Source organism: Anabrus simplex, chromosome 3, assembly GCF_040414725.1.
Source record: "Anabrus simplex isolate iqAnaSimp1 chromosome 3, ASM4041472v1, whole genome shotgun sequence".
Classification (NCBI taxonomy): domain Eukaryota; kingdom Metazoa; phylum Arthropoda; class Insecta; order Orthoptera; family Tettigoniidae; genus Anabrus; species Anabrus simplex.
This window is the reverse complement of record NC_090267.1, coordinates 304,412,728-304,439,422: the sequence shown is the minus strand read 5'-3', so window position 1 is coordinate 304,439,422 and position 26,695 is coordinate 304,412,728. Positions and strand designations below refer to the sequence as shown.

Genomic DNA, 26,695 nt, shown 5'->3' with positions numbered 1-26,695 from the left:
CTGTTAATACTCCTAATTGTTTCTGGATCGGCTTTCTTCCCTGTATGTTCCTCAACCATCACAGCACGTTTTGGAGCACTAATCACTGGATTCTTCTCAACCTCCCGTAGTATCTAACGCTCATCTGTGGAATCAAAGCTGTTACTTTTATACCTACCTACCTACCTAACACATTGGGCAATTGAATGGCGTCTGTTCACAACTTCGTCAATTTCTCTCCCATTAATTTTCCTGCTTTATAACTAAAAATCTTCAGCTCTCTCTCTCTCTCTCTCTCTCTCTCTCCCTCTCTCATTTCGAAGACGGGCCTCTCTGACAGATCATTATTACACTACAACGTATCTTTACTTCACAACCCTTGACGATAAACTGGTGTCTCCTGCGTTCCATATTCCACTTGACAGATAATAGTACGGTGTTTATACCTGTGCGTCGACGTCTGTATGATTTTCCTTGTGACCTCAAGCAGCAGCATAATACCAAATAATCAGAGATACTTGCGTTAATTTGTGGACAAGATAACTAACAAGTGGTGATGTACTAATTCAAGATATACACGTTACATTGCACATAAAAATATGAAAAAAATCACCGAACTTTCTGTTCATAACGGAACAAAGTAAATTACCCGATCGTGTATGAATTTCATTGTGACTCACTGTACATATTATATAAAAGTATGTAATTTAAAGGAAATTAAAGTTATACCTTACAACTGCTACGCTATATGTTCGTAATAATAAATAACTATTGTGAAAACGTATCTGTAGTATTATTAATAATTATGATCCTTGACGATAACAATTTGGGCATTATAAATTCGATTTTGTTCTTGCGTATGTGTTTTAGTACCGGGAGTACCCGAGGACATTCGGCTCGCCACTTTTCCCGGTACTCCCGAGCTGCATGCACCACTGTGTGAGGGCGTTGTTTTGGGGTGGAGGTGTTCTTATTTTTGTTTCTTTTTTGCCAACCGTTTTACTTTGCACCGACACAGCGCGGTATTATGTCCACAATGGAACAGAACAGGGCTAAAAATGACAGGAAAGTGACAATGGCCTTAAATAAGGTATATTCCAGTATTTTACTGGTACGAAAATAGGAAACCACGGGAAACCATCTTCACAGCTGCCGAGGGTAGGGTTCGAAACGACGATCTCACGAATGCAGGGGCTGGCCGTGACAACGTACCGAGACTAACTTACAACATAATATTAGTTAATGAAAATGAAAACCTACAACCTGTTTTCCAGTCATTGACCGGTTCAGGGATGTAATGAATGAATCTTATATAGGCTATTAGTACGATGGGGTCGCCACTCCCAAAGTGATTTATTAATGACTGATAGATGCTATGAAATGAGAATGGAGAGGTGTTGCTGGAATGAAAGATGACAGGGAAAACCGGAGTACCCGGAGAAAAACCTGTCCCGCCTCCGCTTTGTCCAGCATAAATCTCACATGGAGTGGCCGGGATTTGAACCACGGTATCCAGCGGTGAGAGGCCGACGCGCTGCCGTCTGAGCCATGGAGGCTCAATATTAGTTAATAATAAAGTATATTAAGAGATTTATGTCCAGCTAACTACTTTTATGGTTTCTGAGACACCGAAGTGCCGGAATTGTGTCCCGCAGGAGCTTTTCTATATTCCAATAAATCTACCGACACCTTCAGATACCACGAGACTGAGACGGAATCGAACCTGCCTGGTTGGTATCAGAATGCCAGCGCCTCAACCATCTGAAACACTCAGCCCGGCATAATAAGCTCACCGGACAAAAAATTAGACACTCCAGTGTGCACGCTCAGAAGGATGGTCTACGTCGACATGGGTAGATGTAAGGATGTGGACAAAGTGGCATAAATGGATAAGCGTGCTTGGCCGTGTCCATGGTCATACCGTGCGTGAAGTTGCTGGATTTGTTGGGGATTCGCGGCGGACTGTTCAACGTGTCTACAAGCAGTGATGTACTACCCGTGGCCACGAAACAAGACGACAGAATTGTGGTCGGAAAACGATCCTGACTGAGCGGGGCCCGAGACGCATTTCGGGGGTTGTGAATTAAAATCTTTTCCAAACCCGATAGGAATTGCTGCATACAGTCAATGAAGGTCCATTCCAATCTGTCAGAGAGATCATTGTGACGGGAACTGCATGCAACGAACATCTGGAGTCTGTCACCTTGCAGGACGCCATTGTCACATAGGCACATATAGTTGCGAGTCTTCAATGGGTTAGAAATCGTCGAACGTGGACAGTAGCTCACTGGCGGAACATAATGTGGTCTGACGAATCACGTCTTTGCCTGTATTCCAATGACGCACGTCGTCGAGTGTACCGAAGGCCAAATGTAGCATTTGATCCTGGATGTGGCCAAAGTCAGGTTCAAGCCGAAGGTGGATCTGTGATGTTTTGAGAGTGTCTTTCGTATCAGGGATTGATCCCACTCACTGAGTTCACCAATAGCATGAACCAGCATGAAATTTAAATATTCTAGTTGATCAGTTGTTGCCTTTCTGTCTACATGTGCATGATGAGTATGCTGATACCCCGATTTTCAGGATACAACAGCAAATTTAATCGGGATGGACGTATATGTGACGGGTTTCATTAAAACTCCCCCACCCCATTATATCTGGATTGGCCTGAAAAATCACCTGACTTGAACCCATTGAAAATATGAGTACATATGGGACAGTGGGTGAAACGCAGACATCAACATCCCCGCAATTTGGTGGAATTGCGCGATAAAATCCCCAGCGAGTGGCTTAACCTGCATGCGACGTACCTACACAACATTGTGGATTCGCTTCACAACCGAATCCAGGCGGTTATCAAGTCCCGAGGCGGAGTTACACGGTATTAAATGAAGCTGGTAATGATTTTTCCAGGAGAGAGTAATTTTTGTCTGGTGAGTTAAAGGTTTTTGAAAGTACAAATTAATACTTAACATCACGTCCACAGCAATTGTTGAGGAAAATTTAAGATATTGACGAGTCGGTCTGTTTGATAAATCGAACTAAAGATCTATAGATATAGAAATGAAATATATATATGGGGCACTTCCAGGCACCCTACACTTAAAATTTGGTGCCTTAGAATCTGATATCCTCATAATCCCTAGGTGTCACGAAATTCCCAGAAAGCCTCCGAGAAGCTCGAGCTAGGATATTCATAATTGAGGATCAGAATAAAAACTCCTTCTGTCTGTCTGTTATGTCATCAGCCCAGAGGCTGGTTGGATCCTCAAATAGCACCACCAAAGGTTATGCGGTTATAACGAAACCGCAAAAACCAATGGCAGCACCTAAATGAGGCGTACTAGGCAAGACAAGGAGTGAGGTACTTTGCCATTGCTTTCTTCACTGCGCCACAAAGTGCTATTACAACACTACTGACCCTATGAGCAACACCTTTCATAACACTCAGATGCACTAGTCGTGCTCTGAATGTCATTACTCAGCACCACCCATACCCCAGCAGCTTCCATATTGTCACAGCCATGGATGAGACTGGGACTTAGGTGAAAGCTACACTTTACTCTGGCCTGTGCCAAGAGATGGATACAAAAGTACTGTATCCATCAAGAAATGGCAGCAGGAAATAAGAACTCCTTATGTACACAAAATTAAACCCCGTTTTACAGAGTAGGAAACATTTTCCTGTGTTACAGGATTATTGAAACTTCTGCCAGGTTTGAACCCGCTATTTTTTAATCATGTGGCAGATACTACCACGGATCCATTAAGGGATCTTTCATACAAATTGGGTTTTACTGACGAAAAATGTTTTCACTTCCTTACATATTTCTGTTCTAGTCTTCGTTTAAATAGGCAGTTAACTATATATCTTACTACTGTCAAAAGAAAACCTCTTACGTGAACATGACGCCGAACTGGATGACGCAGGTAAGCACAGTGCATATAAGATACGGAGGCACAAAGAGCTGTTTGGTGCAGTACACCATGTGCATGGCAACATCCCCAGCAGAACGTGCCTTCCGCTTATCGCGCATATCGTCCATTTCATTGACCTCCTGGGACTCCAGCAGCACCGACTTCACCTACGAACAAAAAAGAAGGTAATGACAAAAATTAATAACGACATACAATACTTTCTTTGTACAATACCTGTCTTTTCTCTATGGCAGGGCCTCTCAAACGCCCAAAATCTCACGCGTGCAAATCGAGGCGCAAGAGCTCTGTGCACTGTGCATCGTCCCCGGTCGGCTCGACTCAGAATAACGCTCCGTCTCTGGGCTACTCGGCTAAGCTCGCCTAAGGTCGGCTCTATTCGGCGCAACTCAGCTCGCTACGTAGCAAGTGTGGAAGAGGGAGACAGGGGGAGCGAGCAGGATAGGCGTGAGGAAAGAGAGTAAGCGCTATTGCTCCAAATCGAGGAGTGTGGGGTCTGCACTCTGGTCAACCAAGCGAAGTCGTCTTTTGCACCGTGCACAGTGCATGCACCAGGCGCATGCACTCTGAGAGGCCCTGCTCTACGGCATCGGGTATGGAGCTAAATGAATCTTCGTAGAGAGTTTTTATGACACACCACTATTTGCGGATATTCTCAAAATGGTATTCAATATAGAAGAGTGAGTAAGAAATGTTGTCGGTTTCATCCTAACGGAATCTGTATGGGAACACTGACTTTCAACTTAAAATTGAATATTGACGAGAAAAGTTCAGATGGCAAAAGCAGATTAATTCGAGAAGTATATTAGGCATATTATGATATTTTCGTACATACAAAAAGTAAGTAACGTAAGAGAATATACACTTTTTTTACATAGTATCCTGGAACAAGATATAAAACGCAAGGCCCAGATGTCAGCAATAAATGTCTTGAGAACCATCCTAGGAGATTGATAGCCTGACATTTTGAATGAAGAATTGTGGAAGCGCGCCCAGCAACATATAGATATCTGAATTGAAGATCAAAGAACACTATCGGATAGTTCACAGACTGCGTAAAGGCCATGAATTTATGCCAAAATAGACCCTTTAATGGAATGCCAGGTTTCTAGGTGAAAAGGGAGACAATGAATAATCTGGTGTCGAACAGCGAAAGAACAGGCGGTGACGGTACGGAATTCCTGGAAAAACATCAAGACAATAGATGCAAATCCAGTCAAATCGATAGTGCTATTTTAAAGAGGATACTTAAGCAGATGTACAGTTATATGTTCGGTTGCATATATCCTTCAGAAATTATATTGAATCTAAATGAGACTGAGCCCTGATTTAAAATTACCTAAATAGTTTCTGTGAATTCACTTATTGAAATCTTAATTTTTCATACACCATTGTCTTTCCATACACATTTTGAGTAAGTTATGGAATCAAACTTAAAATCTAACATATTAATAATCTACATAAGTACTGAGACTTTAAAGTGTATTAAGTCTTTCCTAAATATGTTGTTGATTTTCTGTAAATTTTTATACTTAACGGTATTTTTTCCATAATTTCTTTGAAATATTTTATAACAAAATTGTTCTTATGCATCACATTAAAAGACTACTCCACTTGAAGCTTGATATTGATTTTAAACATATTTTACTGACTTTTATTCGAAATTTTATGAAGTTCAGAAAATCAAGGAAAATTTTATTTAATAATTTTCAGTACTATACCTATATCTATACTATACCTCTCCTAGAACTGCCCATAACCATACACTCTTATTCCCACCATCTGTTGCTCTCACGCCTGCTCTGATCAACGAGGGAAGCATATACGTGTGTGTATATATATATATATATATATATACATACGTCATCATTGCCTAAGTTTTGACAGAACTGTGTAAACAGAAGTCTTTCATTACCACGAAGACTACGTAATGGGTGTAGCATACTGCAGTTCATGATACGAAACTTACTGAATGTCATTTATAGTTTGAATTTCAATGTGAAATTTTGGGATTATATTCTTCTTGATACATACCATCAATAAAGCCAAACAAAAGGAATTGAGATTCTTTCATGTTTTCTTCCTATGTTACGTCTCCCTTATGTGCCTACTGATCCACAATTCAAAACACTTAACACCTTACATTATCTAAATGTGGCCTTAAAGTGCAATTCTCTTATCTGAATCCTATATGGCCTAGAGAGTTAAATGTCAACATGAAATAAATGGTTCTCTTTTTATATAATAACTGCTAATATTCTGATTGCAGCTAGTGTTGAAACTTCTCCAGCATCTACGCTCCAAAGTTAAAAATCATTCAACGGAATGCATAGCTATGCCACCTCTTAGGCTTACCTCTAACTCTGCTAGTCAATCCACAATCGAGTAGACTTATTTCTGGGTATCATATGTTCTCAACTATTTTCATTTTGCTTGAAGTACCTCAACCAGACCAAAATATTTATTTATTTATTTATTTATTTATTTATTTATTTATTAGATACAGCCTATGGAGGGCCATTTTACACAAATAATAATAATAATAATAATAATAATAATAATAATAATAATAATAATAATAATAATAATAATGTTTAAATAGGTATAAAATATAAAGGTATAAACAACAATATTAAGTAACAATTATAAATTAACAATTATTAACAATAACAATGTAACAACAATGACAATAACTGACAAGTATCAGTTACAGAAATTCGGAAGAAGAAAGATCGAGGGTTGGCTGGACAGGAGGAAATGGAAACCTGGAGAGGACTTCAAAGGAATCTTTTAATTTTTTGTTTGAAGGATGTGGAAGGTGTGAGTATGTCGATATCGAGTAGTTAGTTACCAAGAATAAGGAGATGGTGGAAGACAGAGTGTTGTAATGTTAGGCGCGGACGGAATACATGAGTGCGCCGGTTGCGAGTTGGGCGGGGAGGAACTTGTTAATATATAGGGAAGTACGCCGGAAGAGTATTACATTTGGTGTAGCTATTGATTAGTTTATGGAAGTAACATCGATCGGAGAATTGTAAACGGCTTCTCAGGTCAAGTACGCCCAGGTAGTTCAAAATGTCAGATTTAGTTTTGTTCTTAAAAAAACAGGATTGCGAATCTTAACAATGAAAGTGAAAAAGTTAAAAATGCTTATTTAGTTGAGATATGTTTGTGATATCAGATGAGGACCAAATAGAGGAACAAAAGTCAATAATGGGGAGGACATACGAGACAAAGTATTTTAAGGAGTTAATATCATTAATTTCAATAAACCTGTAACGAATGCCTAGGATACGCATAGCACGGGATTTTATAGACTGAATGTGAGCAGAGTCTACTCGATTGAGTCTATTATAACACCTAGGTCTCTTACCTGAGAAGCCGATTGCAATATATTTTCCTGGATGGTATAGCCGGTGTTAATTCCTTGCTTTAGCAATGAAAAGGAGATTGTATTGCACTTCTTAAGAATGGCAGAAAGATGCCATTTCTTAAACCAGTCACCACAAGAATTGAGAACAGTCTAATTCATCACAAACGTCAGGCGTAGACACTTCTCTTAGGATTTTCTGGTCGTCGGCGTACAAGAGGAGGAATCCCTGACTATTCTGGATGCAGATAATTATATCATCGATACAGAGAAAGAGTAGGGGTCGCAGAACACTGCCATGAGATACACCTGATAACACAGGTAACCATGATGTGGCAGATTCAGGGAGTACCACACTGTTTTCTGCCGGAGTGGAAACTTGTTATCAATGACAAGACGGCGCCATGGATATTAAATCTGGTAGCGTGATCCACTGAGTCAAATGCTTTGGCCAGATCTATATAGATTACGTCTAACTGAGATTTATTTTCTATTGCTGAAATGATCTGGTGATTTAGAACCGTGTGGTTAGTGAGGCATGATTTTCCGGGAGTGAATCCGTGTTGTTCTTGAGATAGGTACAGCTGTGTGCAAAAGAGGAGTCGGCAGTGGATTATTCTTTCAAGGCCAGAGGATAGGATTGGAACGATAGATATTGGGTGGTATGATGATATGTTTGTTGCCAGATTTGAAAATAGGTGTGGTATCAGTTTGTTTCCAGCTGGTTTCCCGTGGTTTTCCATTTTCATAAGAGGCAAATGCTGGGGCAGTATCTTAATTAAGGCCACGGCTGCTTCCTTCTCATTCCTAGGCCTTTCGTATCCCATCGTCCCCATAAGACATATCTGTGTCGGTGCGACGTAAAACAAATTACAAAAAAAAATGTTTCCAGCTGTCAGGGAATGTAACAGTAGCCATACACAGGTTTAAAATTGTAGATAACGGTGCACGGAGAGATGCAGAAGTATTTTTGAGGAATATAGGGCTAATAACATTCGGCCTGGTGGAGCGGTTTGTTGGGAGACTATTGAAAATAGTTTGAACTTCGTTAGGGGTCGTTGATATTTGTGACAGAACAACTGAAAACACTATTGATCTGTGGTAGTTCTGTTATTTTTTTTTTTGCTAGGAGCTTTACGTCGCACCGACACAGATAGGTCTTATGGCGACGATGGGATAGGAAAGGCCTAGGAGTTGGAAGGAATCGGCCGTGGCCTTAAGGTACAGCCCCAGCATTTGCCTGGTGTGAAAATGGGAAACCACGGAAAACCAACTTCAGGGCTGCCGATAGTGGGATTGGAACCTACTATCTCCCGGATTCAAGTTCACAGCCGCACACCTCTACGCGCACGGCCAACTCGCCCGGTAGTTCTGTTATTTAAGAAAAGGCTAGGGAAGGGTAGGAAAACAACAGATAGGGAATCTGCCACCTGGGTGACTTCCCTAAATGCAGATGAGAAGTGATTGAATTGATTGGGAGGGTTAAAGGGGGATTGATCTTAATTTAGTTGTGACATCATCACTGTGTAGTTTAAGATTAAGTGGTATCCGGGGTGAAAGGAGGGTCCAAAAGTTTTTAGGGTTGTTTCTAAGGTTTCCAGTTATAGAAGTGAGTTACAGAATCCACCCAGTCCCTAAACTAAACTGTTAACACAAGATACAGGTTAAAACATTTCATTCATCTTACTATTTGTATTCCGATTTCTGTACAATTCATCCTAAATAATAACGTTCAAGGAATAATGATTATTGTTACGGGGATACCGTGGTGGACAGAGGTGTAAGAAGGTGCGGGCATGAACGGGCGGATAGACAAAAGATTAAATAGTAATTTAAAACTTTAAAATTTTCGATTATATTTCTTTCTTAGATGTTTTTCTTTTCAAATTTTAAACATTGTTAAACAATAACAAAAATCAGATACAAAAGTTTAGCTCGAGATCTTGAGTAACAATATTCGAAAAGTCTAGGAAAATCAAATAATTTTACAGACTGAGCTTAAAGCTCCCAATTTGCAAATGTAACAAGAGCAATCGCTGCTTCATTCGATAACTCCTCTAGGAGACTGAGTTCCAGAATTTACAATAGTAGAGAAAGAGCGTCTTTGCTCCACACAGTTATTCTCTAGGAGACTATTCTCCAACATTTACAGGTTCCGAGACTATTAAAGACACAACCTACATTTAACGAAAACCAATAAGTAGACACCGTTTTATTTGCTCAACAGTCGAAATTACATAGGAAAATAGAATGAAAAATTCTAAACTTTAACATGGGCGATAGGTGCCCATTCTACTTGGCCTTAGTTAGAAAAGAAAATCAAAATGTTAGGAGGCAAAATCTGGCACTCCTTGAAATTCACTTGCAAAATACTTAAAACCCTATATGGGTTTATGGCCCGACGTTACAGAGGCTAAGCCAATACTATGGAGGTGACTCGATGAAAATATTTTTTTAAAGTTACGAGATAGATTTTAAAGGTTAAAAAATCATAGCCACCTCAACGCCAAGTTGAAGGGGAATACACGAGGGTTCCCATTCTTTATTCCCTAACTTACATATTAATTTGTTTACACCTGGTTTGAGAATTTACATTGAGAAATAGAAGTTACGTTACGAAAGAAACTGAAACCTTCCCCTCGAACTATCTGTCAGAGAACTATTACATGATTACACGGAGTCTGCCATTACCTTGAGCTGGTGGACCTCTCGACGATAAACATGGCAGCCCTTCTCCTGCCTCCGCTACGAACACACTTAACCTTCTGACTGGAGCGATAAAAAGGCAACATGGCCCGGAATGTCCCAGCTTTTATTGCGGAGAGGACGGTTCCAGTACTTTTTTGGTCCGAAGCCCTGATATGTCCCCAATTTCCATTGGACAATATATTAAATATCAAAATTTTCTCATTGGTGAATTAAATCTTTACAAAATTCCCTATTGGCTACAATATTAAGTTGGCAGGAAAAGATAGAAGTTTTGATAACTTTAGAACACCAAAGACAATTTCCGAACAATTCAGTTTTACCAACTAATGACTACTACATTTCTCTTGAAATTTAATTGTCCATCCTCTCATCACAGTGAGCACCTAGGTTGACAGTCGAGACCCCTGTCGAAAACCGTTCAACTACCTCTACCACATAGTTTAAAGTACAAATTGCAGATAGCCTTCTAAAAGGCACTTAATTGAAATGCACGGAGTGGGTGTACCTCCGGTACAATATTATTATTATTATTATTATTATTATTATTATTATTATTATTATTATTATTATTAATAATAATAATAATAATAATAATAATAATAATAATAATAATAATAATAATAATAATAAAGAAACTGTCTTGAAATGATTTAGAGCAATGAACGAGATCTTTGATTTTTTATGGAAAGCATTTGCAGGAACCTCTTTCATTACTATCAGTACAAGTTCACCATATGAATGTCACCTTCATATCTTTTGTGGGTAGTCGATCCCCCTATTTGTAGCATAGGATAGTCACGCGTTATTTCTTGCGATTTTGATTCAAGTGCTGTCACCCCAAGATCTTCATTCCTTTTTTACTACCCATAAAACAGCACGATGATATTGCATTTTGCAAACGGTTTAACGTCGCACTAACGTGTACAGGTTTCTCAGAGACGTTAGGATAAGAGTAGGCTAGGACTAGAAGGTCGCGACCGTCGTCATAATTCATTTGCGGCTCTGGATAATAGCAAACAATGGAAAACCATATTCAGGGCTGACGTCCCACCATTTATCAATAATAAGCTTACAGTTAGGCACCTGCATCATGCAGCCAAATTCCTCAGTACGATCTTACTAAATTCATCATATCTGAGGTAATAAAGAACATTTCTGAAGTTTTTAGGTCTCTGACAGAAAGAAACTGATATTTTGTAATTCTTATTTTCTTCCTGTTTTAATTCTCATGTCATGCTATCTAACCTTGCAGCCAGTGGACGGCAAACTAACGCTCACGACTTAAGCTTACACCTGAACTCGCTGACCTTAAATCAGTGTTAGGCTAGAACGCTCTACATAATGTCACTATCCTTCCCCTTCACAAGAACCTTCGGCAAATCTAAGTGTAGGCGTACAGAAGTTGCTGGTAAACCGTAACGTAGGCTTTCCTTGGTAATAATCTGCTCCATTCTACGAAGCCTCTCGCTATTGTCTTGCGATTTGCATACTACACGTGTAATCGGTGCAAGCAGTATTGTGTTCCCAACACCCTCTCTGCTATAACTCATTCAAATAGGGTCCATTATGATTTACACAGCTTTTGTGTTATTTCTGATACTTCACATTTGAGTTTGATTTACTTAAAAATGGATTCTTTCCTAACCTAATTCCATGTATAATTATGCGAGAAGAATGAGAAATTAGCATTTTCAATTGAATATCTAGGATAAAAAAATCAAAAATACAACCTAACCGCTTGCGGGGAGCCTCTCCCAGAAACCCAGCCTTACTATTTCTTCAGAGCTTATGCATTCAGAATATATTTCTTCAACATTTTAAGAACCCATAATCTGCGACATTGATACATTTAGAAGACTCGATACAGAGTCGATGCCTATGACGTTGACGACTTGGTACACAGTGTTTATAAGGTTGTTGGTAGTGAGGTAATTTATATGGATTAAGATGTGTATATTAAGATGAAAACAAGCACCCAGTCCCGAATGCCAGCAGAATCAAACTGAAGTCTCTGAAATTCCTCATCCGGTCGAGGATCTAGCCCTTCCGTAGGGCACAGAGCTAATCATACCAGCCAAGTCCCAGAAATAATTTTCATGAAAAGTTTTCTCAAGTGTATTAGTCTGCATTATTTGTATTTGCATCGATATATTTTTTTTTCATTTTTAGTGATATTCATAAACTATTCAAGTTGATGACAAAGGTTCATCTTGCATACACGCATACATTACACGCATATCTATCTAATTACATTTTCCTCGACCAATTTTAACCATAGAAGTAGATTACTTACCGGGTATTCTTCAGGCCTGCAACCAGTGTTCATAGCGTAGATGTTGCGGAGGACCTCCAAAGCCTCCTCGTCCTTGTCCAGTGCCAACAGCAATTTGGGGCTCTCAGGCAGGTACCAGAACAGAGCCAAGGTTAGTAGCGGTGGGATAATGCAGATGAGTGTAAGGAATCTCCAGGATGTGAAGTTCATCCAGGGTAGCGGCACAGACCATGGCTGAGGAATGACTATCATAGCCAGGCCTGTGAAAAGTAATTACGAAACGATGTAAAATATTAAAATATCAAGTTATATATAATGGAGTAGAGATCCTCGATAAAAAATTTGAGGTTTTCATATTTTCATGTTAAAGTAACTTAAGATTTTCCCAATTAAATTATTATACTTGTTAATAATTTTGTCCTAGATTCATGAATTCTGCTTTGTATTTACTATGTTAAAATTATCTTATTTCTTAAACATGTTTATATCGAAACCTCTATACTCCTAGAACTACCACAAATAAAATGTTGTGGTTTACATTAACTTACATAATAATAATAATAATAATAATAATAATAATAATAATAATAATAATAATAATAAAATAATAATAATAATTGCTTTAGGTCCCACTAACTACAATTTTACGGTTTTTAGGAGACGCCGAGATGCCGGAATTTATTCCCACAGGAGTTCTTTTACGTGCCAGTAAATCTACCGACACGAGGTTGACGTATTTGAGCATCTTCAAATATCACCGGACTGAGCCAGGATTGAACCTGCCAAGTTGGGGTCAGAAGGCCAGCGCCTCAACCGTCTGAGCCACTCAGCCTGACACTTATAAAGTAAATTCCTTTAGTTTACGTTGGTAGTACTGCCATATGAAGTATGGCTGCCTAGAGTTCTATGTTTAGTTTGTAATTCAGGGCTGCATTGTGCGAGTTCTTTGATGTAGGTTTTCTAGCATTTGATATTTTCAATGTACTATGCATCATCCTCTCCAAAATTCAGAAAACCTACACTGCAACATTCATTTATAGAGTTTTAAAACACTGAAGAGGAATCACTGAACTAAAAGTCTGTAATGAGATGCAATAACAGTACAAGTCAACGTATACTGTTCCAATCGTTCGTCATTTGAAATTTTCATTTTGTACTGCTATGTGCACTATGGAATGCGGTGCGTTGCGGCACGCTTTGACTTGTACCCATCTGTCCACTCGGATAATGAAATGACAATGTCAAATATGTAGCTTTCCTGATTTTTTTCAAAAACTGACTCGTAGCCTACTGTTATCACCACCCGTCATAGAATTACGGGAATTGAGCAAATATAATAATTTGTTTTTTAAACATTATTTATATTAAGGAAAGAAAGCCTAGTCTTAATAAACTATATATAAATCACTGAATTCTAATTCAGTGAAAGTACTCTAAATATTTAAATTGTAGCTGCAGATTATTTTTGAGACCCAGGGGCATAAATTTAGAAATTAAAATATTGATAATTTCGGGTAGTACAACTCCCATGAATGTATCCCGAAGATTGATTTACAATAAAATGTAGGCAATACTAAAAATTGGAAAACAAAATGAATGCTTCAAGTTATCTTCTTCTGCTTTGCCTTTTACCAAGTATTTGGAGTTGGCACTGCATGTTGATTAAGCCAAACTTTTCGGCTTTATTAATGTCAATTCTATGAGGAGGCGTCTGGTTACTCTTTCGTGTGCTTTGTGACTGACTGTAGTGTGATGAGTTGTATGTAAATGAGGACGTGTGTTAAAATGAAAAGAACCACCCAGCTTCTGTGCAAGAGGAAGTAACCGAGCGAGGTTATTATCCTCACTCCAGTTTGGAATCCAACCCCAGTCCTTCTGAATTGAAGGCCAGCGCGGTAACCGTTCGGCGAAGAATCCATACAAAAGAAAGGCCTGAACAAGATTAATCAAATTTTATAAAATCAGCAAGATCATTGGTGATATCGTGAGCCAGTAGTGGCGATTGAGAATAAGAAGATAGGAGCCGGAGGGGAGAGGGGCGGGGGAACAAAAATGTATAGATAACAAGGAGTACCTGGGTCTGTGGGATGTAGCAGGAGAGTGGGGAGACATCAAAATTGAAAAAGTAGCCATAAAACGGTAAGTTTCTGATGCTTTCTGAGCGAATTTCGATAGTGACGTAAAGGTTGACAATCTACCAACTTATGTGCGGTAATAATAGTACTATGGAATAACACTTTCGCCAAAGGAACAATAATCACGCATGTTTTACAATGGAATAGAAGTATGGCGTGATTATAGAATTTAAAAGTCATTTAGTGTTTGACTACATAGTAACAATTAACAGACACTAAGTAGAACTGCACAAATACATTGGCTGAGTCAGACTGGCGGACTAACGAATGCGCGCGACAAGCGGGGACCTTGGCAAAAATGTACCCCTGCTACCCTTCATCAAAAAACATATTCCACTACTTGCTGTGGTGTTGTACAATTCGGTTAGCCACGACAAACTATATTTTATGCGTATTTCCGCTGATTATTTTCTTATTTATTAAATAAATTAAAGGAAAGAATTACCTGAAAAGACAACAGGGTTTGCACATTTTTTTAATAATTCCTAGTTTCAGGGGGCTAAAATGAAATAAAAAATGTACTTTTTCTCTACGAAGTGTGGGCGTGACTGCCCTTCCTCGCCCCCCCTAATCGCTGCTACTGTAGGGAGCATAACCACTGTACCTAGAATTACACATGGAATTCGAACAACTGGGCCGCGATGTTTCGTTTCAAAAATTACAGAAATCGGTTCGGATTCGAACCACGGCCACTTTGATGAGAAGCCAGCGACTATACTACTCGGCTATTACACTTCCCACTGTATAAACGAGTGTCCAAATACTGTGTTTAAATCTTCCGTTGGTCGCCGGATGAGCACGATGCTGACTTTTTAATTGTATTTGTATTTCATCATCATCATCTGTTTACCCTCCAAGGTTGGTTTTTCCCTCGGACTTAGCGAGGGATCCCACCTCTACCGCCTCAAGGGCAGTGTCCTGGAGCTTCAGACTCTTGGTCGGGGGATACAACTGGGGAGTATGACCAGTACCTCGCCCAGGCGGCCTCACCTGCTATACTGAACAGGGGCCTTGTGGAGGGATGTGAAGATTGGAAGGGATTGACAAGGAAGAGGGAAGGAAGCGGCCGTGGCCTTAAGTTAGGTACCATCCCGGCATTCGCCTGGAGGAGAAGTGGGAAACCACGGAAAACCACTTCCAGGATGGCTGAGGTGGGAATCGAACCCACCTCTACTCAGTTGACCTCCCGAGGCTGAGTGGACCCCGTTCCAGCCCTCGTACCACTTTTCAAATTTCGTGGCAGAGCCGGGAATCGAACCCGGGCCTCCGGGGGTGGCAGCTAATCACGCTAACCACTACACCACAGAGGCGGACGTATTTGTATTTTGTGAAAAATAATATCAAATTGATCTAACTTTTTGAATCAGCACAGCTTCTTTTTGGAATATCAGGAGTAGGGCGAGTCTGTGCCCTTAGATGCAGTCAGAGCCTGTTTCTGCAAACTGTGACCTTAAACTGAGTGGTCACCTCACCGACAATCACTAGCATTATGAAATAGGGTAAGGCCTCATCAATGGAGGTTTAAAATAAACACACACACCGTTTTCCTCACGAAGCTACAAATTATTTAACGGATTAATGAACTGATAATGTGACAGTAATCTAAATTTTACAAAGATAGAGTAGGAAACTACAGTCCAGTTCTTGGGATCCCAGGTTCTATGTATTTCCGAACAGCCCGATAATTTTAATCACGTTCTACTCGGAGACTAGGTGTTTGTGATCATTTTAATTCACATCATTATTCACACACAAAATATCACACTACTATCGTATTTTAAAATTTGTTTTACGTTGCGCTGGCGACAATGGGACAGGAAAGGGCAGGGCCGATGACTTCGATGTTAAAACAAGCATTATCATCATCATCATCATCATCATCATGAAAGGGCTAAGAGCGAGAAGGAAGCGAACGTGGCCTTAATTAAGGTAGAGTCCCAGTATCTGCCTGGTGTGACAAATGGGAAACCAATGAAAACCACTTTCGGGGCCTTCGACAATGCGTTCAAACCCACAATTTTCCGAATACAAGTTGACAACTACGTGTTACAAACCACGCAGCCGTTCGCTTGGTATAGTCTTACTAATAACCACCAGAGGAACACGCAATAGCGAGTGCATTACTCGAAACTTTGTTGCTGTCAGGCTGTAAAACGAGCCGTAATTCACATTACACCCGTCCCCAAATAATTGGGAGAGGCCAGGAAAGAAAGAGAAGAGAAAGAGAAAAAATGAGAAGTTTTTCCTTAAGTACTTCTTCCCATCAACTTGAATAATACCAAATCCACAGCGCTTGCAAGTAGCACGATCACGAGAGACTGTTGGTCACTAGGACATGCTGCTGTAGCTTCCTTACATGCGATTGTCACGTTACAACCAGGGGTCAATTGACCTCAATAAGGTCATGGATGAACTGACTGAAGTCAGAAGTCGAAGAGATCTATCAAGGATCCGCACCGTTAAGTATATTAAAACTGTAGGCCTACAGAGGGCTGGTTCTTGGTCGACTCAGCCCACGTGATTACAATTGAGGAGTTGTCTCTCTGAGATGATGGCGACCCTGGTCTAGAAATCCAACAATAATGGCCAAGAGGATTCGTTGCATCTCGTAATCTGCAAGCCTTCGGGCTGAGCTGCGGTCGGTAGCCCGAGGCCCATCGCGGCTATTGTGCCATGGGGTTGGTTTGTTCGTTTGTCTAGATGTCGTGGAACTTACCGTATAACGAGAGATGTACTTCTGAAGAGATACATCACGCAGCCCACTCCAGTAATGAATATCAGGATGATTCGTGGAAGCAAAGGTGGTCTGATATAGAGCTAACCACTCTATCCACTCTTTATACCTGCTCTTCCCGAAATATAAGTCTTTCAATCTGCAATACCTGATTTGCAACAGCCTACAGCGTTTTGTACAAGAGCGTACCTTCTCACTAAAAGAACCGATAAGGAAAGAAGACTGCGATCTTAAAATTGAATTCTGGATGAAATTCACACTACATCTTCCAAAATTTCCTCCGGCAACGAGTGTAGTAGCGTACACATACCTTAAGTCACAGTCCGTTATTAAATCAAATCATTATTCTTGGAAATCATGGATTTCTCGCTCACGAGTATAATGCCGTAAATAAAGCCTTAGGAACACTTCTGTAAACGAATTTTTACTAAAAATTTATACGAAAATGGACAGAAATCTGATACCGATCTGGATAGCGATGAGCCGATGACCTAGTTGTGAAGCCGTGGGGTATTCTTTGTCGTATTTTAGTTGTCACCGATACTCATCAACTCATTCTTACCCAAAATGATTTAATAATTTACCGGGCGAGTTGGCCGTACGGTTAGGAGCGCGCAGCTGTGAGTTTGCATCCGGGAGATAGTGGGTTCGAACCCCACTGTCAGCAGCCCTGAAGATGGTTTTCCGTGGTTTCCCATTTTCACACCAGGAAAATGCTGGGGCTGTACCTTAATTAAGGCCACGGCCGCTTCCTTCCAACTCCTAAGCCTTTCCTCTCCCATCGTCGCCATAAGACCTATCTGTGTCGGTACGACGTAAAACAAATAGCAAAAAAAAAAATTTAAACATTCATACTAATAAGAAGAAGAATACATTAATCATTATTATATACATGTCAGGTGAGAACTGTGTGAACTTATCATACCAGGCATGAGTGCTGAAGCCACTGGCAGTGCGATACACATCCATAGCAACGCCTTCGTCTTGGTTTTTTCAGAGTGGAACTCTCCCAGGTAGGCATTGGACACTGACAGACCACTGATGCTGTAAAGGGAACAGAAAATAATAAATGAAATATAATTAATGCTTAAGTGCGCAATAATTTGTTTCACCAGGTTCCAATAAAATGCTTGGTCAGGTGACGAAGCCTCAGAAGAGAGCAAAGATGTACATACCAGACGGTGATGTGTTCTGCAGACTTCTAGGATGATATACTGTATATAGTGGGTAATTATGGAGCTTTTACAACTAACGACGCAGGAGGATCTGGCATTTTCTGAAGGAGTTGTCACTTCTCCATACAGTCCAGCAAAAATTTCGCCAAGTAATCATGAAGGTTTAATCGCGCAATTCAACAGTAATCGGCTATTTCCTGAGCGCTATAATAAATATACAGTACAAAGGACAATACGCATAAACAGCAACAAAAACTCCTCTAACTATGAGACTATGCTTGATAGCATTTTGAACTAACTTTTAGTAGCTAAACTTACATGCAAGTACATTTTTGAGACATTACATACATAGATTATAGCCGAACTATACATCTCATTTCTTCTTACACGCGAAGAAGTGGAACGACACCATACTCTTATGATAATTACTTTCTGATGTACATGCATCCTGAAGAAATGAATAAAATCGTAAATATTTAGCAGCTGTGTGACAACAATAAATACCTTCAATGGCTTACATAAAACATCAATTTAATAACTGTAATGAAATCCAGCGATCTGCTTGAATTTTCCTCGTATTCCAAAATCAAATCCCACATTCAGGAAATTAGGTCTATATACCCTTCTACTTCGTCAAATTTCAAATCCGTTAATGCTTATACTGCAAAACAAATACTAAAGGTCATCGCATTAAACCTCGTCAACATCTCAAAAACATGTTGAATATTTGGATAGCGCTACATTAATTTATGTTATATATTTCTTTTATCCATATGTACTTCTATTATGGTTAAATTAGTTTTATAATATATGCATCAGGGGTGTAGCCAAGTAGTGGTTAGAAACCCCCTTGAAATTTTACAAAATAAAATAAACAGAAACTGGAAATAAACAAGTGAAAGTCTATTCCAAATGTTTGCTCATTTTAACATTCGCAGCGACATAATTGTAAAACCAACAGATCTCTGTATCTATTTCCTACGAAGCCTCGAAAGTTGGATTTTAATCTGAGCATACATTTCGCCTGTATTTTAATGCAAGACTTTGTAGTGTGACGGTACTATAATCTGAATATCAATATACTTTATTTGCATAGTGTTCTTGTAATGACACACATACACACACACACACACACACACGTATCTTCATTATATTATATCATAATTTTGTAACTATAAGCCACACTTTTCATTCGATCCTGGGTACGCTACTGGTATGTATGTATGTATGTATGTATGTATGTATGTATGTATGTATGTATGTATGTATGTATGGATACCATTCGTGAGAAGGGTTGTTGCTGATAATATTTCAGGTTTAAAGAAAACATACCTTAACCAATGATAAACATATGTCAAAGAGCGAACCTTTTAAGTTCGTACAATGCGTATATAGAACGGGTATCCGCACTACATGATACTCTTACATCCCCTCCCCACCGTGTCTCCTAATTTTAGGTGAGAAAATCAAGAATCAAGAAGCCGAAATTGAGACCCTTAATTCTACCCAAAATACACCTGCAATATCCAACCAGAGGTATTTCCTACATTTTACTCAGACAACACTTACACGTAATAAAAGCATCGGGCACCATCCTGATGTCTTCGAAATTAAACCCGTAGCAAATTCATACCCCTACTAGAAGGAGGAATGCCCAGCTACGCTAGATAAAATTAAAAATATTCGACTATTGATAAAGACATTATCGAGACACTATTCGATTAGAGAAAGACATATGGAGATTGATCAGCAACGATCTCTCCTCAAAATGTTATTAGATGCATTGAATTTCAATAATTTTTTCCAATGCAGTTTTATTTTTAATGAGACCGCAATCCCTCAAACGTTAGCGTCTATTTTTGAAAAATTGATAAAGAAAACGTCCTACTTTAGTCTTGGAAAAGCTAATTTTCGTATAATGCTCAGTGAGCCTATTTTCAAACCAAGATATTAGATGGCAGGTTTTCAGCGCAGCCCGTCATTAAGACAAAGTCGACGGCATAGGCCAAACTGCTTTCTACATTTCCACCTAACTGAATCCTTCCATGCCGCGTTATACCTTTCTGTAAATGAAAATGAAAAATTAAAATGAAAAATTAAAATACACAGCCTGTTTCTAGTCATTCGACCGGGTCAGGGATGGAAGGAATGAAGCCCACATCTAGCGGCGAGGATAAGAAATGGGCCCGCTGCCGAAGCCTATCGCGGGGTAATGATAAAATAACTGATAGTTGAAATGTTGGAGAGTGTTGTTGGAATGAAATATGATGGCGAAAACCGAAATACCCGGAGAAAAACCTGTCCCACCTCCGCTTTGTCCAGCACAAATCTCACACTGAGTGACCGGGATTTGAACCAGGGTATCGAGTGGTGAGAGGCCGGCACGCTGAGCCATGGAGGCTTCTTATCGTTCTGTAGATGATCCATGTAAACTACGGACAACAAAGGTGAAATATTACAGCGTTGTCCAACCCCTGTACGGACCTTGAACCAAGAACTCATTCTAACATCAATTCTCACTGCACCTCAATTGTCAATATAAATATTTTGGATTGATTTTAATAATCTAGCCTTATTCCCATAGCCTACTCTCTCAGTAAACCGTCATTTCTTCCCTCGGTACTCTGTCATATGTCTTCTCTAGATCTGCGAAACAAACCTAATTTTCTAGTCTTCTCGTAGAATTATTCTATCACTTAACGCGTACAGAAAATATTGTAATTGTTATAGCGTCCGCCATGCCAACTGGCAGTGGGCCCGGCCCGGCACCGTATAGGCCCACCCCTTACGCTTCAACTGCTCTAATCAAGAGCAACACTAAGTGCTAGGCCAGCCCCACTCGCTTCCGCCCTCGGCCCCGTAATCTGGAGTGTTCCGTCTCGCAAGATTCCTGGATCCATCGAGCATCCGGACTATTCTAGAAGGGCCAGCGCAGATATATAAGAGAGGAATGACCTGCCTGGAGTCAGTGAGAGAGAGAGTGAGTGAGTGAGTGAGTGAGTGAGTGAGTGAGAGCGAGATTGAGTTCCCTGGTGTGAGTTAGCGAAGAGCGCAGTCAGTGATAGCCTGGGCTGAGATGTCAGCCTGATGGAGTATCTGCCTTTTGGAGCCCTGGACTCGTTCCTGTTTCCCTGATGTGTGTTTGAGTCCCTTGAGGCCGGCTTCTGGAGAAGAACCTTGGGTGTTCTGGAGCAGCACGAAGGGAACACTGGGTGCCGACGTCTGCAGACTGCGAACGGGGTTCGACGGTTTGAGTAAACAGCGGATACTATCCCGACCTGCGAGACCGACGGGTAGGCTATGGACCGCGACAGCGCTAACGAGTGTGACTGAGTGAGTGTAATGTAAATAATCGATGACTTTGTGCATTCTTCATTGTAGATGGGACATGAGAAACTAAGAGAGAGCGCGAACCGTGTAAGTGTACTTGTGTAAGTTGTAAGCTCGGCAATCGTGTGTGTGCGTGTGTAAATGTGTACCTATAGTGCTTAGTTACTAAATCTTAGAAATAAAACGCTACCAGGTTCTGTACTCATTTACTTATTTACCCCGCGAACACGTTACAATATGATCCTGACAGCTCCTCTGTAGTCGGAAACCGTAGTGGATTTCGCCCAACTTACTCTTAACAACTGATCGCACCCGTCCTTCCAAAATGTCAGTTAATACATTGCTTCGCATACTGGTCAATGAAATGTAACCTTAAAAGAGTCCCTTTCGTTAATTGAGGCTGAAATTAAATACTCTGTACATTCTGGCAGTAGGCGGAAATCTCAATATGGATCAATAATAAAAATAATTCCAAATGGTTCCCACAGTTCTTCTTCTTCTTCTTCTTCTTCTTCAAGATAACGTTATCTTGAATATGATGAATGTTATATTTAACGAATATAATAATGCAACTTTTGAAATACGGTATCTATACAAGCAAACGTAATAATAGCCACGAGAATTGTTTTTAATTTTTAAAAAAATAATTATTCCTACTTCAGAAAAGTTCAGAAGTGATCTTTATTTGCATACAGATTTTACATGTAGACTCACTTAATGAGGGTTTTCCAGGTGTAAAATACATTAAATTACAAGACAATCTCAATCAAGTAACGCTGATGAATTTAACGCTTTTGGGATGGTCGTAATGTAGACGTGATTGCGAACGAATGAACTTCCAGCATCTCTTTTTAAACCACGAATTAAATCAAACTCATTATAAAGCACCAATCAATTCAGTTCCCACTCCATCTTACTTTAAAACTGGATAATAAAACAGCATATCATAAAGAACCTCCACACAAGTATATAACCGAAATACAGTTCCATTAAGTGCGGTACAAATAAGTGACTTTCTTTATAAAACAGGATATTGATCCGTCTACCTTCCTTCACGCACGTCATTTCTATCACTAGCTGGCTATGACTAATGGTATTATTCATGCTCAATACCTCCTCTACCTATCCTTTGAAATATATCAGGCAACAAAATGGTATAAAATTACATTGTATCAATGTGATACGTATTAATCATTGATACAAAGTATTGTAAGCCTAGATACCTCAAATATTATATAGTAGCCTAGTGTCATATGAACACCATCACCTCTCCATTAACCTGCATATACACCAGGTGGCCCTCCGACCCAGTACTTTTTACTTGTAAGTGTCCAATGACGAATGGGATGTCTAATAAGTGATTTTCACAGGTTGCTATTGCCTGGAGGTTGGTTATGTCATAATACGAAGAGATAAGTACCGGACAGCACTCGCTGGATGTTCCTCGGCGGGGAACTCTACATTCGTTGTCAACATATTCGCAATGGCTGTGTGTTCGGAAACGGCGAATACAAAGACATAATCTTGAGCTGTGGAGAATCTGGTCGGAATTCAACCGCAGCTCTCAGACTGTTTGCGTAGGAGTTCCCAAATAGGTGTCTGCCTTCTATACACGTGTTTCGCCGAATTAAGAGGTAATGGACCTCTCAAGGTACATACCACATTCTGTACAAGCAACATTTTGGTCGAGTACGCCATAATGAGGTATAATTTTACTTTCGCATCCTTGACGTACTTGTAATTTCACCCTGTTATAGAACTGATGTAATAAAATGACTGCTATTTGTTTTACATCTATATAAATAAAATTGTAGGGGGTCCGCTATCTGTAATTTAGTTTGTTTTGTCAATTTTTCAGATATTTATCCTTTTTAGGTCAACTCAAGACCGAATCGGTAGTTTTTACTTTTCGTGTCTGTGTTTGTTCCACCATCACGGCGAAACGGCTGTATAAATCTCGACCAAACGTTATATTTAGTGTACACTCATCGCGGGGAAAGTTTAGGCATGCATATTTTTAAATCTTTAAAGAGACGGGTGGTTTATAGGATAACCAGAACGGTTTTCCTCCATTTTCTTTTATGCTATTTATTTTCTCTGAACTCCGTGGACTGTATGCAAAACGCCTCTTCATTATAAACAATTTTTTTCAAGTTCATGATTTACCTTACTCTTCAAGTGACGGAGAAAATTACAACTTTCTGCGGGTATCATACTCTGCATTGAGTGACCGATAGACCGACAACGAATTTACAGGTTACCATGGCAACGTCTGACTGCTTCCCAGCAGGGAAATTACGTTACATCACTCCACGGAGAGTCGCAAGTTAAGGAAGGGCATCCGGTTAGGAAGATAGAACCTTGAATTAGGGCATTACGCGAAAAGTCCTAGCACAGCCCACGCCGGGTTAGTGCGATAAGAGCCCATGTATACGCAAGTGCCCCTGTGGCCGCCATCTTGCGCATTATTTCATAGGCAATCTCCTTAAGTCCTACCCTAGGCCAGCTTTCTCCGTAAGTGCCTCACAACTTGTAACTTATGACCTCTGAGGCAGCTCTGTAGAGTTAGGCCTATAAAGAACAATGAATCACCATTAGCACCTGGTTCATCTCCTTAAAGTTACTCTCACGTAACCAATGTATAGCAACAATCTTGCCTCGGGGGGCCTAACACTAGGAAGTTGCAAACGGCCGCCATTTTGCGCATTTGCCCCTGTCACAGCTTCCCCTTATTCACACTACCTTATTTTGTTGATACTCATGTGACACTGGAATCATAACATTTGGCGAACATATGGCCACTGGTCATGTCAAGGTGTGTGCCCTACATCATGACTGCATATTTCCAATAAGTGTGCCAAACAATAACTATGTACGTGTAAAAAAATACAAAATTAACTTGATATCGAGAAATGCAGTTCTACTTAACGTATAAGGGATAGAGATATGACGAAAAAAAAAAGCACAGCCCAAAATTATAGATCTCTCCAAATTGAAAGGAGATTGTGCTCTCTCTCTTGTGATACGACTTACCGTTTCCCACCAATTATTCCGAAACGAAGGTCTACACCGTCCTTAAAAATGCATCAATATTCCGATATTTTTCGGAACCAAAAGTTATATATTTGCATAGCTTGGAATATTTTCTCAAAGGAAAGAGTGTCCAGGTTTCGGGATTAGTACTCGCATACATAGAGTAATTGGGAAGAAAGTAGGGCCGCGCGCTACGACCTCGTATACCCTGAGACAATAGGATGTCGTCATCTTATGGAATACTGTCAAAAGAGGCTACTAAAATGGACATCTGACTTGAGAGAGCATCGGTTAGCGAACTCTGGGTCTTTAGCCGAGTCTAGGCATGATGTGTGCTAAGTTGTCGTCTACCTAGCCTCCTGGGTCAACTCTCATGGGAGGCACTTCCGTCCGAGGTGTGGTTGAGCAGAGCAAATGCTACTCCCGAGGATTCTAACGTGGATCTGACCTAAGCTCAAAACTAAAGAGCTTAAGTGTAATTCATATTTCCTCACCCTGGCTGAAAAGTGTCTACGATGAAGGTGTACCGACTGCAGTAAATTTTAAAACATGTACATCTCAGCAGAAAAACAATGACTGTGAGCAGAGCTGTATTTTCCGATCTGGTGTATTAAAGGAATGCCGACAATGTGTTATGATGCAAGACACCTGACTTGAGAGAACTCTGGGTCTATAGGACAAACCTTGTTAGCAGTGACGTTACTACAGCTCTCGCTACTATGATGACATCACTCCGCTCAGATCCTCATTTCATGAGGTGGGGTGGAGTGGTAGAATTGCACCAACGGTATACTGCTAGTCGTAAGGGTGACTAAAAGGGAGGACTAACTCAGGGAGAGCCGTACTAGGGCATAGACCACGGCCATCCAAACAGCGCTCCCCGAGCGCTAGCGCTCTGGCTGCGCTCTAAGCCAGTGCTCCGAGCGCTTTGGGGAAGGTAGTTTCGGTAGTGGTAGGAGGAGCTTGGCTGGCTGAGCGAGCGGTCTCCCCGCCGCGCGGCGCCGAAGCGAGCAGCCGATCCATCAGTCGCTAGTCTAGTCTAATGCGCTTTGTTGACGTTCCATCGTTTTCGACGAATCAACCGACATGGCGGACACAGCTCAACTCGTTATTTTCATTCTAGGGGTGGATGGTGATCTTCGGGTCACCGAGGATTTCCAAGACTTGGTAGCTCTCAAAGACACCACTACCGGTTTCGATATTATCCTAGCAGTGGTGGGTGTTTTTGAGTCAATGAGATTAAAATCGGAGCGGGTGACGAGTGTAACGATGGATGGAGCTCCTGCTTTACGTGGTCTATGCAAGGAGTTCCTCAGCTATGTAAAATTAAAATTAGTTTAGAGCGGTAGTGCCCGAATGGCGGCGATCCATTGCTTCATACACCAGGAGGCAATCTGTGCAAAAGTCGCCAAGCTTAAAAGCGTAATGGGAACAGTTGTGCGAATGGTAAATTTTCTTCGCTCCCATGGACTCACACACCCTCAATTCAAAAAGGTCTTGGATGACATTGAAGCGGAGTATCCAGATATCCCGTACCATGTAGAAGTAAAATGGCTGAGCAAGGCGATGGTGCTTCATCGTGTTTTTTGCTTGCGGAATTCAATAGATACCTTTTATGACATGAAATGGCGGCCTGAAGTTCTTTTGCGTGATCCTAAGTGGGTGGCGGACTTGGCACTTCTAGTGACATTACTGCCAATCTGAATACTTTGAACATTTCGCTTCAGGGCGAAAAGCACCACATCTGCGATTTAGTGAAAAAAAATCGAGCGCTCAAAAGAAATTTGATTTTGTGGGAAAACCAGTTGCATGCAAGGAACACAGGATATTTTCCATTGCTTAAAACAGTGAAAGAAGGTGTCGACTTTGATGAGTACTTGCAGGTAATTCGCCAATTACAAGAAGAGTTTGAAAAGAGATTTTCAGAACTATCAGAACTTTAAGAGGTGTTAGATGTATTTGTTCCATCATTTTCTCTTAGTGCAGACAGTGCTCCACAACTATTTCAATTAGAATTGACTG

At 40.4% G+C, this 26,695-nt stretch overlaps 1 protein-coding gene across 1 annotated transcript in view; it reads right to left on the bottom strand.

Moving 5' to 3' along the window:
• The window catches only part of LOC136866288 (synaptic vesicle glycoprotein 2A), a 410,558-nt gene that overhangs the window by 26,334 nt on the left and 357,529 nt on the right, over positions 1-26,695 (bottom strand). Inside the window, exons 5-7 of the mRNA XM_067143116.2 lie at positions 18,061-18,179; positions 12,288-12,526; positions 3,880-4,064 (exon numbers count right to left, since the gene is read on the bottom strand). Coding sequence (XP_066999217.2) covers positions 3,880-4,064; positions 12,288-12,526; positions 18,061-18,179 — 543 coding nt within the window. The remainder of the gene's footprint in view (positions 1-3,879; positions 4,065-12,287; positions 12,527-18,060; positions 18,180-26,695) is intronic.